General features: G+C 37.4%; 1 protein-coding gene across 5 annotated transcripts in view; it reads left to right on the forward strand.

Annotated features, from left to right (window-relative positions):
• Positions 1 to 18,989, forward strand: part of BZW2 (basic leucine zipper and W2 domains 2) — a 60,321-nt gene that overhangs the window by 13,419 nt on the left and 27,913 nt on the right. For 2 of the 5 annotated variants that reach the window (XM_003896244.2, XM_003896245.2), the window contains exons 2-3: positions 5,927 to 5,991; positions 14,438 to 14,614. In XM_003896244.2, coding sequence (XP_003896293.1) covers positions 5,934 to 5,991; positions 14,438 to 14,614 — 235 coding nt within the window. In that variant the 5' untranslated portion in view covers positions 5,927 to 5,933. Of the gene's footprint in view, positions 1 to 1,581; positions 1,757 to 1,780; positions 1,817 to 2,204; positions 2,762 to 5,926; positions 5,992 to 14,437; positions 14,615 to 18,989 lie in introns of those variants that run through there. The other 3 variants (XM_009203301.4, XM_009203302.1, XM_021935970.2) reach the window with 3 other exon arrangements.

Here is an 18,989-nt window from a genome sequence, read left to right on the forward strand (position 1 = left end):
CAGGCATGAGCCACTGCTCCTGGCCAACAGCAATATTTTTATATTAGAAAAAAGAGCATTTGACTTTATTTTTCCCTTAGAGCTGGATTATCAGCTATTTTTGAATTTTAATTTTTTAAAATTGTTATAAATACTACAACTTTCATAGTATTTGTTGATAATTAAGCTTTTTGTACTGGCTGAGTGATTTTGAGTAGGCAGAGCCTGTTACAAAATCATGATAAGGATATTAAACAAGCTAATGTTATTTCAGGCAATGAATTGTTAGTGTTATTATTATAGGCATATAGTTAGTTTATTGCTTAGAGTATCAATAATTTAAACTTTTAAAACCAATTTAATTATTTTTTGTTTCTTTGGAGAAAATGATAATACAATGTTATCAACCCAAAAGACTCCTGGATTCCTTTATTTTCTGTAAAGGATTTTATATTGCTTGTTCTTTTAATTTTAGCATTAATGGAAAGGAAAATGCTGTATAGATATGGGTAATTTTTAAAGTTTATTTTAATAGTAGATAATTTTACTCATTTAAAATATAGAATAAAAGGTAATTCTTGAAACTTGTTATTAAATACAAAGTACTTCGTGAGAACACTGCAGTGAAGTGTCTCAATTTTACTGAGTTTTGTGTGTTGTTGTTATATCTTTATGAAACATTTTATACTTTGGGAATGATATTGTTGCCCTATAATTTTTAGACTCCAAAGTCTTTTTTTTCCATCTCGGGCAACATGGGGAAACTCCTTCTCTACCAAACTATATAAAAAATTAGCTGGGCCTGCTGGCATGCCTGTAGTCCCAGCTACTTGGGAGGATCTCTTGAGCCCAGGTGGTTAGGGCTGCAGTAAGCAGAGATCACACCCCTGCCTGTTAGCCCGGGTGACAGAGCGAGACTCCATATTTTTAAAAAAAAAAAAAAAAAAAAAGTCTTTTTTCCCTCAAGTCTTAAACAATATTGACTGCACACAGAATATTACTTTGAAATGCGGTAATTTTTCTTTTTTCCTCACTATGGCCACCTGGCTTTGAAATATGTGCAGAATACTCTTAGAGCTACTTTATTTGAAAAATATTAATTAAAAATTTCTATTCTTTAGATTTATTTTTACCTTTGTATCAAATTTAAGCGTTTTGGGACATAAGAATTGCATGGCCCAACATAAGTAACTATTAGCCACACTGTTTAAATTTAGTTAATGGAAATAAAATAAAATTAAACATTTATTTCTCTAGTCAGTAGCCACATTTCAAGGGATCAGTAGTGGCTACCGTATTAGATAGTGCTGATATAGAACATTTCCATCATCACAGTCACTTCTATTGGATACACTGCTCTAGAATAGGAGTTCACAAAGGACCTCCTGGGAGTCCAGTCTGGTCCACGACTCGAGTTAATATGAAGTTTTATTGGAATACAGCCATGACCATTTGTTTGCACATTGTCCATTGCTACTTTCACACTGTACCAGCAGAATTGAGTGGTTGGAACAGAAACCTTATATCCCACAGAGAGAGTAAAATATTTTCTTTACAAAAAATGTTGTATTCCCTGCTTTAGAGTATATATGCTCATAAAGTTAAAGTTGTTTGAATAACATATGCATAGCACATGTTAGTAATATAGCATGTTACGTAAGGCAGGTTATCATAGTTCAAAGATGAGTCAGACAAGAACAGTCAAAAATAGAATCTAAGACCAAAGTGCTGGATAATTAGACAGGAGCAGTCATTCCCTTGTAGGGACAACTAGAAGGTAAGTCTTCTGGTAGATCAGTTCCTTTCCAAAATGGAGAGAAGTAAAGAAGAGTCCCAGGTAAGACTGATCAGTTTACATCGAAGGTGCTAATCCACTTAAGGTGGGGTGGGCAACTGGAAGGATTAGTGCACAGTTGCCATGAGATGCACCTGTGCCAGTGTGGCTCATTGTTACACCTGAGCCCAGAGTTAAGGGACTGAATTTGAAAAAGATGCTAGGACAGTTAGAAGATTAACAGAGTGAGGTAGGTAACAGAAATAGATGTAATAGGTTAGACCTAAAAACCTCTCAATTTACACTTAAAATGGGAATTTTTGCAAAAGTGTTCAATTCATTAATATAGTATCAAGTTTCTAAATATTTGATTGATTGGATCATTTTAGTATTCTTATAACCTTCTTTACTCTTTATATGGACTATCCAAGAAATGTAGTCTCTTAGATGACATGTGAAATACTTAAGTCCATTTTGTTTACCATTTTACATACAATTTTAATATTATTTTAAACCATGGAACTGTTCCATTTTGGTAGAATATGTGCGTATTTTGTGTGTGGCTTATAGTTTTTAAAACAGAATCCAAATTGTCTTGATGCATAGGTTGTACCCCACAGGGATTTCTCTCTGAGGATACTGTTAAACTTTTATTTTTTAAACTTATGTATTTTTAGTTATTAGATTTGAAACTACATTGTAGGGCAGTGTACTAACAGCCTTTGACATTGGCCTAATAGAACTGTCATTGTTACTGTTTCTTTGTTATTTTCCTAGGTTGAAGCTAACAATTTCTTATTCAAAGTGTCCTTGCTTCTCTTAGGCCAGGGCTTTTATAAGGGCTCAGTGAGTACCTTATAAAGGCTGACCCTTACTGGAGCAGATTATAGTGTAGCATGAAGAGCTAAATTTAGAGGGAAGCGGGGCCTCTGCTCCAAATAGTAACAGCTAAAGGATAGACACTCTTGGAGAGCAGAATATCTTCATTTAGTCTGTCACCACCAGTGGGTGAGTTTTTGTTTGTTTGTTCTAATTTTGGTTGTTATATCAAAGTCTTTGCGTACATTTTTATGTTTGCATGTTATTATGTGTTTGTGCACATGGAACATATTGAGGGTATGAAAAGTAAGCCCACATAGCTGGGTTATAAAGAAACAAACTTTTATGCTTAGAAAGGAAGTAAGTATAAAAGCTAAAGATTTTGAAAACAGAGTAATTCTTTCATATGCTGTGTTTGGTGGTACTTCTCCATTAACAGAAATAATAGAAACAAGGTGCAAAGAGTTAATTAGGGAATTCCATGAGTTTGTATTCTAAACCCCAAAATAAAACTTTTAGGAGGGACTCACACTTTAGAATTTTTGAAATTACAAATTAAAAACCATTTTTAGCCTGGAACAGTGGTGTGTGCCTGTAATCCCAGTTGCTCAAGAGGCTGAGATGAGAGAATTGCTTGAGTCCAGGAGTTTGAAGTCACCCTAGTCAACATAGTAACACTCTCATCTCTAAGGAAGTAGAGAGAGAGAAAAAAAAAGGAAGGAAGGAGAGAGAAAGAAAAAGGAAGGATGGAAAGAAAGAAGAAAAACATCTTTGGCAGAGAAATCTGCTGGAGAGATTTCTGTCTAGTTGAGCTACATTCTTTTTGCATCTTGGTACAAGACCCAACACCCAAATTCTTTGACACATATTTTTCTTTGCTAACACAAATACATTTTGTATAATATTTGTGTTTGGAAGATATGGAGACAATAATATGTATATCATCATCACTTTTGCAACAATAAAGTATTGGCTGCTCCAGAGTGAATCTGTTTATAATGCCAGCAGGAAAGTTTCTGAATGAAACTTTTGCAGTGAATATAAATGATGCATTAGAAGCTCTGTTTTCAACATCCATCAAATGAAATGGGAATTCATTGATTAAGTTTATAGAATTTGTAATGATTTCAATATGTTGCTGTTGCCCCATACACATAAGCAATCACTTTATTCTTGCACTGGTCTGTGTTTCTACTGTGTGAACTATTACATTGTGTTGCAAATGTTTGAATTTTATCCCTCCCAATGAGTTTCTCGAGGGCATGGATTCTGGCTTACTAACCTTTGTATCTCCAAGCGTGATGTATTAAGTTCATTTTATTTTATAGGGTTGATAAAAATTATTTCTCAAACCATGTAATTACTTTTTGTGTTTTTATGTGACTTTTAATTAGTTTCCCTTCTAAAATAATGATTAACTTGAAGTTTTCAATAATAAACAGATTTTTTATTATGTGAAGCTACAAGTTTCTCTTTTATGCAGTAAGAAGGAAAATTTGGTACATAAATAGTTTTTTCATGTTCTTAAGGATTTAAACAAACTTTCAGGAGTAATTAAATTACTTGAATAATGTAAATTTGTTATTGTTTGCTGGCATAAGTAATTAAGGAAATCTAGACATTTTCAAATGAATGCTAAAATCTTTGGAAGGTAATTAAATAATTTGCTTGAGTAATGCATGTTATATTGAATGTTTGGCCTTCATAATTGAAGCAATCTAGACATACTTTCAGTTTATGATATGTATATCAACAAGCATATTCTCAATTTTTAAGAAGTCTTGTGGAGCAGGCCTTACATTTTTTCAAAGATAATATTACATTTTTTAAATTGTGTATTAAATCCAGTAAAATAGTATGAAGTACTCAAATCCCTGTCCATTAAGCTAAACCAAAAAATAAAAAATTTATTAATAGTTTCTTTATCCTTCTTAAATTGTTGTTGCATAGAAAACCATATATTCTATACACCCTCCTTATAACCAAATACTTTACATTCTTTTATTCAGCTTGCTTTTTTCCACTATCATTATCCCTTGAGCATCTTTCCATATCAGTCCAGCAACTTATTTGAAAAGTATTTATTATATGTTTATACTTTGCTCAATGTAAAAGGTGCAGAATGGAGGAGCTAAAGGAGCTCTATGGAATAAAAACCTACAAGGTTCCTGTCCTAGTGGAGGTTACACTCATTGGGGGTATAGACCCTAGACAAAGAGATAATAATAAAATGACAGGCACTGCTAAAGAAAAATAAAGCTAGGTAAGGAGAGCTATTGACAACGGGCCACTTTGGTGGAGATGGTCAGAGAAGACCTCCCTTTTCAGGGATACATTTGAATGATTGCAAGGAGATAGCCATGTGGACAGCTGGGGAAGATCTTTCCTGAAAGAGAGGCAGGAACAGAGCCTCAGGCCTATTGGAAGAACAACAAAGAGATCAATGTGACTGGAACTCAATGAGCGATGAGACAAGATGTGTATTGAATATACATATATAGTCAGAAAGGTAGCCAGGATCAGAAATGTAGTACAGTTAGATCTAATTCATGCTTTCATAAGCTTCATGGTGTCCCACTTGGTGGCTACATTATAGCTTATTTGAGGACATTTCATGTTCCATTTTTATGTATACAACAATGCTGCAACTGAAAACAATGCTGCAACTAAATCCTTTTACATATACAAGTATATTTGCATTCTTGTGTGAACATAACTATAGGATAAATTCCTGATAAGGTATTGCTGGACCAAGGTTATGCCCCTGTAAATATTTATAGATACTCACCGAAATTTTCCTCAAAGTATGTCATGGAGTTTAACCTTTACATCAAAGTTGGTGTCTGTGGTGGTTTTTCTTATGTCCTTTGCCAACACTGAGTATTGGTAAACTTTAAAATTTTGGCTAGTCTGAGTTAAAATTAGATCTCATTTTTAAAAGTGTATTTATGCCGGGCGCCGTGGCTCACGTCTGTAATCCCAGCACTTCAGGAGGCCAAGGTAGGTGGATCATGAGGTCAGGAGTTTAAGACCTGGCCACCATGGTGAAACCCCGTCTGTACTAAAAATACAAAAATTAGCCAGGCGTGGTGGCTCACGTTTGTAGTCCCAGCTACTCAGGAGGCTGAGGCAGGAGAATCACTTGAACCCGGGACGCGGAGGTTGCAGTGAGCTGAGATCACACCATTGCACGCCCACCTGGGCGACAGCGAGACTCTGTCTCAATTTAAAAAATAAAAGGCATATTCAGTAATGAGAGAGGTTAAACATATGTTCAACCAAATTTATTGCCCATATTTTTTTCATATAAACTGCTTATTTGAAATACATAATCTTTATTTTCTTTGTTTTCAGAAATTTTATGAATAAGCATCAGAAGCCAGTGCTAACAGGCCAGCGGTTCAAAACTCGGAAAAGGGGTAGGTTGTGTGTGTGTGTGTTTAAAGTTGTAACCAAAATGTAAGATTGGAGAAGAAGCTGAATGAGTCCTGTTTCCCCCAACCTCACTGATTCTACTCATTTGAGCTCTGAGTGTAGAATCTGACGTGCTTTAGTGAAACCATAGAACTTCTAGTTACTTGTTGGACAAGTTATTTAATTGGCCTACGCTACAGAATGGGATAGATATCTCTGTTCAGGTTGTCTTACTTTCATGTGAGGTTATGAAGGCAATTGGTGAATTTCACTGGTTTTGACGTTAGCATTGTATTTGATTTTTGCTTTCTTTGTCGTTTTATGAAAACGTTGATGGCAAAGATGATAAAAAGTAAATTAGGAAGTGAGATATTGAGGAGTTTCTTAATTTTTCAGAAATGAGGAAGTCAAAATAAATCTACTGCCCTAAATTCCCCCTTAAAAACCATATTTTCAAGTGTCTTTCATTGTGGTAAGGGTAGTTATAGATCCATGTTGATGATGATTGGTGAAATTTCTATTTGTGTGAGTGACTTTTTATAACGTTCATCTTAGCATTCTTTTTGTGTAAATAATATTTTATACATTTTTTTAGAGACAGGGTCTTGACTGTCACCCAGGTTGGAGTGCAGTGGTGTGATGATAACTCACTGCAGCCTCAAACACCTGGGCTCAAGTGGTCCTTACACCTCAGCCTCCCAAGTAGCTGGGACTATAGGTGCACACCACCACACCTGGCTAATTAAAAAAAAAAAAATTTATACAGACACGGTCTTGAACTCCTGGCCTCAAGCAGTCCTCCTCCCTTGGCCTCCCAAAGTGCTGAGATTGTGGATGTGAGCCACTGTACCTGGCCTGTATAAAGACATTTATGTATGTATGTATGTATTTATTTAGAGACGGAGTCTCACTCTGTCATCAGGCTGCAGTGCAGTGCACCATCTCGGCTCACTACAACCTCCGCCTCCTGTGTTCAAGCAATTCTCCTGCCTCAGCCTCCCAAGTAGCTGGGGTTACGGGCGCCCACCATCATGCACAGCTAATTTTTGTATTTTTAGTAGAGACGGGGTTTCGCCATATTGGCCAGGTTGGTCTCGATCTCCTGACCTTGTGATCCACCTATTTATTTTAAATTAATTATTGGCTTATTTTTTTTTGAGATAGGGTCTTGCTCTGACACCCAGGCTGGAATATAGTGGTGCCATCACAGCTACTGCAGACTTGACCTCCTGGGCTCAAGCGCTCCTCCCACCTCAGCCACCCAAGAAACCACTTTTTTGTGGAGACAAGGTCTTGCTATGTTGTTGAAGCTGGGCTCAAGCAGTGTTCCTGTCTCAGCTTCCCAGAGTGATGGGATTATAGGCATGAGCCACCACACCAAGCCAAGAATATTTTAAACATGATTTCATATTTAGTCAGTTTTGCATAATTATATAGAGGTCCTCTTGGATATAAGAATAGCTGAACTGGGGCCAGGCTTGGTGGCTCACACCTGTAATCCCATGCTTTCGGAGGCCGAGGCAGGTGGATCACCTGAGGTTGGGAGTTTGAGACCAGCCTGACCAACATGGTGAAACCCAGTCTCTACTAAAAGTACAAAATTAGCCGGGTGTAGTGGCACATGCCTGTAATCCCAGCTTCTCTGGAGGCGGAGGCAGGAGAATCGCTTGAACCCGTGAGGCAGAGGTTGCAGTGAGCCAACATTGCGCCATTGAACTCCAGCCTGGGCAACAAGCAAAACTCCATCTCAAAAAAAAAAGAAAAAAAATGCTGAACTGAAACTCAATAGGGAAACTTTTTCAAAGAGGAAAGATGATATGAGTGATTAAGTTAAATAAAGTTGAAGGGAATTACTGAAAAGTATTTAAGGTAGTATGTATAAAGATAAAAGATGTTGGAGCAGAATCCCATGTAATGATCTTGGAGGACTAAATTATTTCATTGATAACTGACTTTATATGCCTTTGGCAGTCACTGCTAAGCAGCCTGTGTTGTCTTGCAATGCTATGTCCATTTAAGTAACAAGTCTAGTCATGTAGACAGAAAAGAAATTGCAATATAATAGATCATTTGGATCAGAAGTGTTTGTAAGAGTCACTAGGAAGCAGTAAGACTGAATTTAACTGTGTGCTGTCTGCTGGGAAGCTTCATGTTCAAAGTAAAATATAAAAATAAAAAAATTAATTAACCAAAAAATACTTTGTACAGTTTTTCTGTTTTGCACTCTCCCTTTTCTATTTTTTTCATTTCTGGCCTATCCCCATAAAAAGAGTAAGTGCAAGTATAACCTGAGCCACTTCTCTATTTAGTCCTCATCTTAGTCTTTCAAATTGTGCCCCACTGCATTGCCCCTTGCCATCTGGAAGCGGATATCAAACACAAAGTGCTAACCAGAATTCATTGTCTTATTGTTCAAAGCAGTCTTGGAAAAAAGGACATGGATGATTTTAAAAGGATTTATCAGTAATGAACAGTATGGTTCAGAAACCTGTGATAATAGCCAATATATGCCCAGCTATGAGGCACAGAAACGTTTGCTATTGCCTGCCCCTGGGGGATCGTGTTAATCTCAGAGCTGGATCTCCAGCTCAAGCATCTTTATTAGTGTGACGCTAATCCACTGGAACTGAGCTCAAGAGAGGGCCTCAGAATGTGTTGCACAACAGCAGATGTGAGTCAGCGAGTAAACTGGCCCTTACAGTTTGTCTTCAGTTTAGAACCGGAAAGTTTCCTCTCCTTCAGAACCGGTTTGCCTCTGAATCACTTGGTGGTCAAGATTGTGCTGTTGGAGTACTCAGGGAGAGCCACTGAGAAATATATATTATTTGCCAGTTGATCTGGATTTATATAGCTCATATCTCTTGCGGATTTAAGCAACACTTGAGCCATTTTGTGCCACACTCCTGATGGGGGAATAAAAATGGAGTCAACCTCATTTTCTGCTCCTCTTAGTAGTGAAATGCCTCCTGATGATTTCTCATCCTTAACTTTTCTTTGCTATTATGAAGGGGCTGACATCAAATAAGTGGTTAGCAATTTTGTAGAGCTGGGGAAAATTACTGCTGAGGATATTTCAAGGTCCTTGTGATAGGCTGTTTTCTGAAGATATGTCTTCACTTTGAAACATTTCCTAGCAAAGCGAATGCTCCTGCATGCCAAGTTAGTATGACAGTGTATTTCTTATTGCATTGTCGTTATTGCTTAGCAGTAAAATACAAACGTCATGGCAGGACACATTATGTAATAGAACTCTAATCAGATTCTCTTTTCCTTTATGAAATACATCTCGCTTATGATATATTCTCCAAAGTAATTATGTTTTTTACTGTGGCTTGTGGAAATCTGAAAGGATGAAAATTTCTCCCGTGAGCAATTGGATTATGCTTTGCTAAATGAAACATTTAATAATCGAACTGGTCTTTCTGCACATTTTTAGAAAAATTGGATTACAATTAGTGAAAACAAGAGAGAGAAAAAAAGGTCAAACTGCAGGCATTCAGCATGACCATGCGCTCAGGTTTCTCCCTGAGACTTTAGCTCTGTAATAATGTTTTTTGTTGTTGTTGCTGGAGACAGAGTCATCTAGACTCTGTCATCTAGCCTGGAGTTCAGTGGCACAATCTCAGCTCACTGCAGCCTCTGCCTCCCGGATTCAAGCGATTCTTGTGCCTCAGCCTCCCAAGTAGCTGGAATTACAGGCGTGCACCACCACAGCCAGCTAATTTTTGTAATTTTTAGTAGACATGAAGTTTCATCATGTTGCTCGGGCTCGTCTCAGAACTCCTGGCCTCAAGTGATCCATCCACCTTGGCCTCCCAAAGTGCTGGAATTCCAGCACTCCGAAAGTGCTGGAATTACAGGCTGGGCATGGTGAGCCACTGTGCCCAGCCGTGTAATATTGGTTTTAAATCACTTTTAGCTTTCTAGTAAGTGGTGTTAATAACTAAATGAGTAAACCTTTAAATCTTGAAATATATGTGCAAATATGAGTATATGTATATATATATATATATATAATTAGAAAATACATTTGATTTTACAGAAAAAAAAGAAAATATGTGATTTTAAAATTCATTGCTACATCTCAGTGATATTCAGAAAGGGATATAGGTTCTGCTGTTATATTACTTAACTAATGTGTTTTTAACTAGTTACTGTAGTTCCCACAATAAGCAAGTTAGTTAACGTATAGGCATATTTGAGTGTCAGAATTAGGCCCATTTCTTTTCTGTGTCAGTACAGGGTTATTATGACTAACTCTTGAGTATCACAATTATGATTCACCAGCACAGTTTAAATTGGAGACCCCTAATTATATCCTTCTCACTTCAAGGGAGACTTGAACTGCCAAATGGAAATCCAAGGAAGCAATGGCATATTTTCATTCGAATTTTGTTAGTATTTCTGCTAGACTGTCCTCTAATCAAATACAAACTACATTTACTGTCCTTTCAGATGAAAAAGACTCTTTAGGTCCAATGTTGTCTTGTTTCTCAAGTTTCCATTAGTGTTCTTTCCATTTTCTTATATGGGAATTTTCTAGTCCTTTTGATGGGCAGTTTGTTTTAGCAGCTGGGAGCTTTTTTCAGCCTGCAAAACAATTATTAGTCGTATCGGTCCATCATAAGTTTTTAAGATTCCCAAGCTGTAAGTAATCATTTTGACCTACCACCCTTATTGCTCACTGTTGAAATATCCTTGGCTGTAATATGCTATCTTCCTTTTTCTCTTTGCTGGTAATTCTTTTGGAATGGGAGGATGAAGATCCTTTTACAAACAAGTTTTCAAGTTGTGTCTTAAATTGAAAACAAAGTCCTCTGCTTGGATTCTTGGCATAAGTCTGGGTTTTTCCTCATTTATCCATTTACATTTCCCAGTACCTCCATTTGTAATTTTCAAATCATCAAAATCTGTTCTACCACCTGAATCAACATCCAACCATGTTGTAGGGCCTTTGTGGGAATGACCTTATTTGATTTTGGAAACTGGTCACAAGACTTAATATAACAGTATGTAGTTGTTTTACTTCTACCATTCTCATATTATAGGAAAGAAAATATCTTTCTTCAACAGGGAAGGAGAATTGCCTGTTGGCTAGACCCTGAGTGGGAGGTGAAGTTTTCTGTGCTTCTCAGTGGGTTCCTTTTGTGTAGAAACACAGTTATCCCCTCCTCCTGCTCCACCTAATGTATTCCTCTAGAATTCCTATCCGTTTTCCTCCCCCTCTACACAACAAGACCCTAATTATATTTTTTCTGCAGCCACCATTTGCATGTTCTTGACTGCATAATGTTTTGCTTACAGCATCAAAAGGACTTTTTATCTCTTGTTCATGATGAATATTGTCCCAGTTAATTTATGTGTGTCTTTATGGTATCTCACGCTGCGTGACTCTGACTGGTACTGGGAATGCCATTCTTCTCTCGTTCTCATGCTGATGTGACTAGGGTTAACCACTTACAACCCAGCCCTTCTGTTAGACCACTTACAAGCAGTACAAACTAGGCAGATGCTGTATGGTTTTAAAATGTAGCTTTTAATTGTGTCAAAGTTATGCATGCACATAGTATGGCTAGTTGTTGATTTTTCTGTTGTAGATATTAAATACACGTTTTCTACTATGGAAAATGATGATTCCGCTCTCTTTCATTGCTCACTTTTCCCCACCCCCATACTTCCTGTCCTTCTCTATTCTTTCATTGTATCATAGTTTCAGCTACACCAATGTTTAGGGTTTATATTTTTGTGACTTTGTACATGCTATTCACAGCTGAACTATGACATGACTGCATTTTTAAAAAATAACATTATTTTGTTATCGCCTGATTTAATAAATGTAATTATCTCTTGAGTGGGGTGGGGCTTAGTTTTCTGTGCCTTAAAATTAGACAACTCTAACCTTTCCCTTTGTTATATAAATCTCTTAATACAAAACACTTAAGGAAAAGCTTTAAATGTCCTTTCACCATTATCCACAAGAGTACTATTGCCTGTCTTGTTTTTCCCCTCTTGCCTGGGGTCTCATGACTTACTCTTCAGTTATTATCTATTTTTGAGGCCTTGGGTGTTTCAGTATATGTATGTTCATATTGCTCTTACCCTTGATTAGTAGTTTGGCTGGGCCAGGCACAGTGGCTCATGCCTGTAACCCCAATACTTTGGGAGACCAAGGCCGGTGGATCTTTTGAGGCCAAGAGTTTGAGACCGGCCTGTGCAACATGGCAAGATCCTGTCTGTACTGAAGATACAAATCTAGTACCTGTAGTCCCAGCCGCTTGGGAAACTGAAGCAGGAAAATCACATGACCCCAGGAGGTGGAGGTTATGGTGAGCCAAGATTGCGCCACTGCCCTCCAGCCTGGGTGACAGAGTGAGACTCTGTCTCAAAAAAAAAAAAAAATGTTTTTCTTTTGGCTGAACATTGACAAGAACTCTGGGCTGGAAATACTTTTCCCTAAGAACTCTGAAGAAATGTCTTCTGTGTCTCGTATTTCTGTCGAGCAATTGAGTTGCTTGATACTTTTTACATATCACTTGTTTTTTTTTTTTTTTTTGCCCCGGAAACTTCAGATAATTGCTTTGTTCCCAATATTCTGAAATCTCACAGTAATCAATGTACCTTGTGTGAATCCACTTTCAATCTTTGTGCTGGGTTCCCAGACAGCCATGTACTTGGAAACAATCTTTCATTTCTATGAGGTTTATTGAGATTTTTCAAAAAATTTCCTTTCCTTTGTTTTCTCATTCTGTTAGATGTATTTTTTTTTTTTTTTTTTTTGGATATTTGACAGGTCTGCCCTTTTTCTACTCTTTTTGCTACTATTTTCTAGGTCTTTGACCTTTTTTCTAGTTTCTGAAAGATAATCTTAGCTTTCTCTTAATGCTTCCATTGAGTTGTTTACTTTTTCTATATTTTTTATTTCTAAGAACTCTTTATTTATGAAATATTTTTGTAATATTCTCTTCCCTCCCTCCCACTTCTGTTGCAGTATCTTTCACCACTAGAGATATCTATGATGCGATTTTTTCTTTTGAAGTCTTGGGTTTATCCTTTGCTCCTCTCTCCTCACATCCAGAGTTATTCTCCATGCGTGTGGGCAAAAAAGGTGATGTCCTTTGAGTTGAACTACAGACACTTTACCTTTAATCCACTAATTTTTTTCCACCAAATCTGACATGTAGTTTGTGATCTTCACTTCTTATCAACAGTGTATGATCCCTGCTTTGTTCAAGACCTGGCTCCAAGTCGACCTTCCACAAAGTTTTGCTAGAGTCTAGACCAAAACTCCTTCCAAACCCAAACTTCCAGTCACCACACCAAACTACTTCTGTAGGTTCATGTGTCCATTTCACTGTGACAGCTCATTTATGCTTTTCATGTGTGCCTTTGTGATTGCTCTGTATTTGTCTTATCCACTTTGCTAAGGAAAAAAAGCTGTATCATATCTATATCCCTGTCAGTCCTCTGAAGCCCCACAAAATCAAAACCATTTTTATAATGATACCAATATATTATTCACATCTTTCACACATTCTCTCATAATTTTACAGAAGAGTTTTCTAGAGTTTAAAGATGTACGATCATTAAAGAGATTTGCAAGAGTATAAAACAATACTCTCCTTCTCACTAATTTTTTTGTCAAATAAATACATAAGATGTTTTGTTATAATTTCTTAAAATAAGTATCCATAGATTGAACCTCCATAAACAAAAACTCCCGTTGGAATGCTTGGGAATTAGGATTCCAACGAGTTTTTGGATTAGGATCCAAAACTTTGGAATTAGAGTTCCAAAGTTTGGGATCCTAATTACAAATGTACATTTTAAGTGTCAAGAGATCATGAGACCAAAAAGTTTAGCACATGTGTCCTGAAGCTGTAGATATACATATATGGCTCATTGCATCTATTAAATATTTAAATACTCTGCAATAAATTCTTTTTTATTTATTTTTATTTTTTTGAGACAACGTTTCACTCTTGTCCCCCAGGCTGGGGTACAATGGCATGATCTCTGCTCACCGCAACCTCCACCTCCCGGGTTCAAGTGATTACCTCAGCCTCCCAAGTAACTGGGATTACAGGCACCCGCCACCATGCCCAGCTAATTTTTTATATTTTTAATAGAGACGGGATTTCATTGTTTTGGCAAGGCTGGTCTCGAATTCCTAACCTCAGGTGATCCACCCACCTTTGCCTCCCAAAGTGCTGAGATTACAGGCGTGAGCTAGCACACTTGGCCTGCAGTAACTATTTTAAAAGAGACATCCCTTCTTATTCCCCTCCACCATCTTTATTTGTTTGTTTATATTTGTATATTCTCCTACATTCTTTGGCGATGCTCTGTGGATGTTTTTTCCTATCTTAGATAAAATAGAATTTAAGTTTTGATTGTTATACTCTCAGTATTTATTTATTTATTTGATTGTTATTTTGAATTGTTTTATTTTAGATGAAAAAGAGAAATTCGAACCCACAGTCTTCAGGGATACACTTGTCCAGGGGCTTAATGAGGCTGGTGATGACCTTGAAGCTGTAGCCAAATTTCTGGACTCTACAGGCTCAAGATTAGATTATCGTCGCTATGCAGACACACTCTTCGATATCCTGGTGGCTGGCAGTATGCTTGGTAAACCATGCATTATTGCTTCTTGTAGTATATTTATGTATTTTTAATTCTATTGAGGTATTTCCTTATAAGATAGAGTCTTTATAAGTTTATGTTTATTAGAGTGGATAGAAATACAAATGGAAGCCTATAATTTTTACCTGATTTATGATTTGGAATGGTATTAATGCGGATGTGAAGTAATGATTGGTTAATAGAGGCATAGGACGGAGGACTTTGGTTAACGTTACAATGAAGTCGGCCGCTTTGCTTTTCCTAAAAGCCACCTTTCTCATGTGTCCATAATCTGTCAGTGTTTTTGGAGGGGCCACAAAAGGGGTAATTTCTGCAAAAGACTGTAACTTAGTGTGTAAATTTCCAAGGTTTAATTAATGACATTTCATCCATAAATAAAACTTACAAGAAATATAGTTTAAACCTGGTTTTTGAAAAATCATTTAAATTGTAAGTATAGGTAGAAAAATTAAAGATAGAAGATTAGAAATTGTTAAAGATAGGTAAAAACAAAATAAAAGCCATACCTTTTAGAACAGAGGCATCAGGAAAGAAGGCTTCAGAATACTATTTATTAAGTAGATGATTCTAATATTTATTAAGTATAACAACCACCCATTTTTCCTCTCATAGTCATTTTTAGATCTGAGTTCTTATAGTTAGTTCCTGTGGTAGCTGTAAATCACTAGAGATGGTCGAATTTCCTAGGCCAGGAATTTTTAGTTTGCAAATGTGTGCAAGTGTTTCAGTTGTTAAAAAGACTTGAGAGGGGAGGGCAGGTATGTGTCTACTCTGCTATGCAAAGAACATGCAACATCATGAAAGATTGCCTTGCCCAAAGTGCCATCATTGTCTTTCCTTGAGAAAACACTGCTTAAGCCAGCCTACCTTGGCTTTGAAAAAGAATGTGCATACATTCCTCCGTCTTGAGGTGGAACTGCCCATTAATTCCTTTTTCTCTGAGCTCTTATTTCAAGCAATCTGTTTGGTACATGGCCCAATTGACTACTAGGCCTTCTGTCATTCTGCATTGCTAGTTTTCACCACATAATGAATTAGTTTTGTTGTTCTTATTGTTATGAAGAGCTTACATTATGACTGTAGATAATTCAAGTATAACAGCTACCTATATTGAACTCAAATCCTATTACCCGAAAATAATCATTGTTAACATTTTGGTTATTTCCCTTCTAGAAATCTCTTTAGCAGCCGGGCGTGGTGGCTCACGCCTGTAATACCAACACTTTGGGAGGCTGAGGCGGGTGGATCACCTGAGGTCAGGAGTTTGAGACCAGGTTGGCCAACATGGTGAAACCCTGTCTCTATAAAAAAAAATACAAAAATTGACAGAACGTGGTGGTGGCTGCCTATAACAATCCCAGCTACTAGAGAGGCTGAGGCAGGAGAATCACTTGAACCCAGGAGGCAGAGGTTGCAGTAAGCTGAGATCGAGCCACTGCACTCCAACCTGGGTGACACAGCGAGACCCTGTCTCAAAAAAAAAAAAAAAAGGAACTATCTTTACCTCATAAACTTTGGAGAATGGATGATATTATGCAAATATGATATTATGCATGCTGATTTGTATTTATTCAGCAATATGTTGCTGCCTTGCACACCCATGAGTGTTATACTGGATGATTCTAAAAAGAATTAAAGCTGAACGGATGTTAAAGAATATTTAGAGGCCGGGGGTGGTGGCTCACGCTTGTAATTCCAGCACTTTGGGAGGCTGAGGTGGGCAGATCACCTGAGTTCTGGAGTTCAAGACTAGCCTGACCAATGTGGAGAAGCCCCGTCTCTACTAAAAATACAAAATTAGCTGGACATGGTGGTGGGTGCCTATAATCCCAGCTACTCAGGAGGCTGAGGCAGGAGAATTCCTTGAACCTGGGAGTCAGAGGCTGCAGTGAGCCTAGATCGCGCCATTGCATTCCAACCTAGGCGACAAGAGTGAAACTCTCGGGAAAAGAAAAAAAAAGAATATTTAGGCTGTTTGCAGTTGTTGCTATTATAAACAACAGTTATGAGTGTCTGTATGCACCTATCTTTGTGCTTTTACCTGATTACATCTTTATCTACTTAGCAAGGGATTAATGGATTAAATAAAAGATGGAGACATTTTTATCTATATCTATCTCCATTTACCTAGCTGAGAGAGAAAAAGTCTTCAAAAGGAACATTATGTTTAATATTTTATCAAAAATTATGAGTTCCTATTTACATACACCTTTAACAATGTTAGCTACCTAATTTCATCAGTTTTCTAGATATCTGAAATTAGGTAAGTGATAAGTATTTTCATTTTAAAACTTTAATAGTGGAGTTGAATATTTCCTAACATATTATTGACTTTTAGTATTTCATTAATTATGATATATTTTTATCAGAGTGATTTTCAGCGAGTTTTGGTTCTTGTCAAAGTCACGTGATTGTAGTAGTCGCTTATATGGACCCTTTTCAGACTGAGTGACCTCCAGGCAGCACTGTTGGGCCTTTTGTCATTCTTGAACTCTTTTATTTTCTTCCCTTACACGAGACCACTTAGACCTCCTCCTACCTCTCTGGATGCCACTTCTTACATTACTCCTGGCTTCCGTCGTTCACCACCTCCCCATATAAAATTATCTGTGTACTTTGTATTGAGTTTCTTAAAATTTCATTTACCATGATCAGCAGATTTATATCTGCAGCCCAGATTTCTTTTTTTTTTTTTTTTTTTTTTTGCAGTTACAAGATTTAATAGAGTGAAAACAGAGCTCTCATACAAAGGGAGGGGACCCAAAGAGGGTAGCCGTTGCTGGCTCGAATGCCTGGGTTTATATCCCAATCATTGTCCCTTCTACTGTGCTCTCAGGCGATAGATGATTGGCTTTCTTTACCTCCTGTTTTTGCCTAATTAGCATTTTACTGAGCTCTCTACTACCTGATTGGTCGGGTGTGAGCTAAATTGCAAGCCCCGTGTTTAAAGGTGGATGTGGTCACCTTCCCAGCTAGGCTCAGGGATTCTTAGTCGGCCTAGGAAATCCAGCTAGTCCTGTCTCTCAGTCCCCACTCTCAACAGGAAAACCCAAGTGCTATTGGGGAGGTTGGCCGACGACTGCTCTAACTACTTCCTGCTGAACTGGGGTATAGTAGGTGTTGTGCAGTTGAGATTTCCTTGGGAGGGGTGCCTTCTATGTCATTAACATCAGAACATGAGCTAGCAGGCCGGTCCAGGGGTTCTTGGTAGATCTTAGTCATGGACTGCATCTGGGGCTCCATTTGTATTTAAGAACCATTTGTAGTTTTACAGCTTCGATTCTGGAAGAGACAGAATTAACAAGGAGGTTAAAGATACAGGGATTGAAATGTATGGACCGCAGTGCAGAGAATTATTTCTTTGGTACACTTCACAGGCCCTGACTATCTGCTTGATAGTTTTGAAAAGGCCTGGTCCAGTAAATAATAATTTGGCCATCTGATGGGTGCTATCAATGCCTAAGTGAAAGGTTTGGTGAAGGGTTTTAAGCAATTTCCATTGGTTAGTGCAGCCCAGATTTCACTTATTCACTCCATGTCTATACATTCAAGAAGAACATAGGGCCAAATGTTTGGTATGACTTGCTAGCATAAGCTGTACAACACCAGATGTCTGCTGAGTCCGGACACGTAACGTAAGGACTGAAGCCTGCTAGGTGCATTCTTCTTATATAAATACTTTGTTTAATTATTATGTAGAAATTTTCTTGACACTCACAATTTATCTTCTTCCATTGTTCTTTTGTTTTTGTTTTTGTTTTTTTTGATGTTGTCCAGGCTGGAGAGTTGGCTCACTGCAACTTCTGCCTCCTGGGATCAGGCAATTCTCTTGAGTAGCAGGGATTACAGGCATGTGTCAGCATGTCCAGCTAATTTTGTATTTTTAGTAGAGACGGGGTTTCCACCATGTTGACTAGGCTGGTCTCAAACTCCTGACCTCAGGTGATCTGTCCCAAAGTGCTGAAATTACAAGCATGGGCCACCACGCCCAGCCCCATTGTTCTTAAAACAGCAGCTATCTTGGTCTTTCAATATTACCTTGTGTATAGTAAATACAATAAATATATTAAGTTTACTTCTACCTTGAGAAAAACAGCAGGCACTCCAAAAACATTAGAAATGGCAAACAATACTTGGTCCTAATATCAGCAAAAATTTTAGTGCAAGCTGTAGCAATATTATTAATATATAATAAGTGTTTTATTTCATTAAACAATGTAACTTTAAAAACATACCTCTCAAAAGTCTGTAGTTTCAATATCAAACTTCAGTTTTGTAATTTCTATCAAAAGCAATAGCAATAATTAGCCCAGAGGTTTTAGAAGATTATATCTAAGTTTGTTCCATATCAGGGGAACCA

The sequence above is a fragment of the Papio anubis genome, chromosome 4 (assembly GCF_008728515.1).
Source record: "Papio anubis isolate 15944 chromosome 4, Panubis1.0, whole genome shotgun sequence".
Classification (NCBI taxonomy): Eukaryota; Metazoa; Chordata; class Mammalia; order Primates; family Cercopithecidae; genus Papio; species Papio anubis.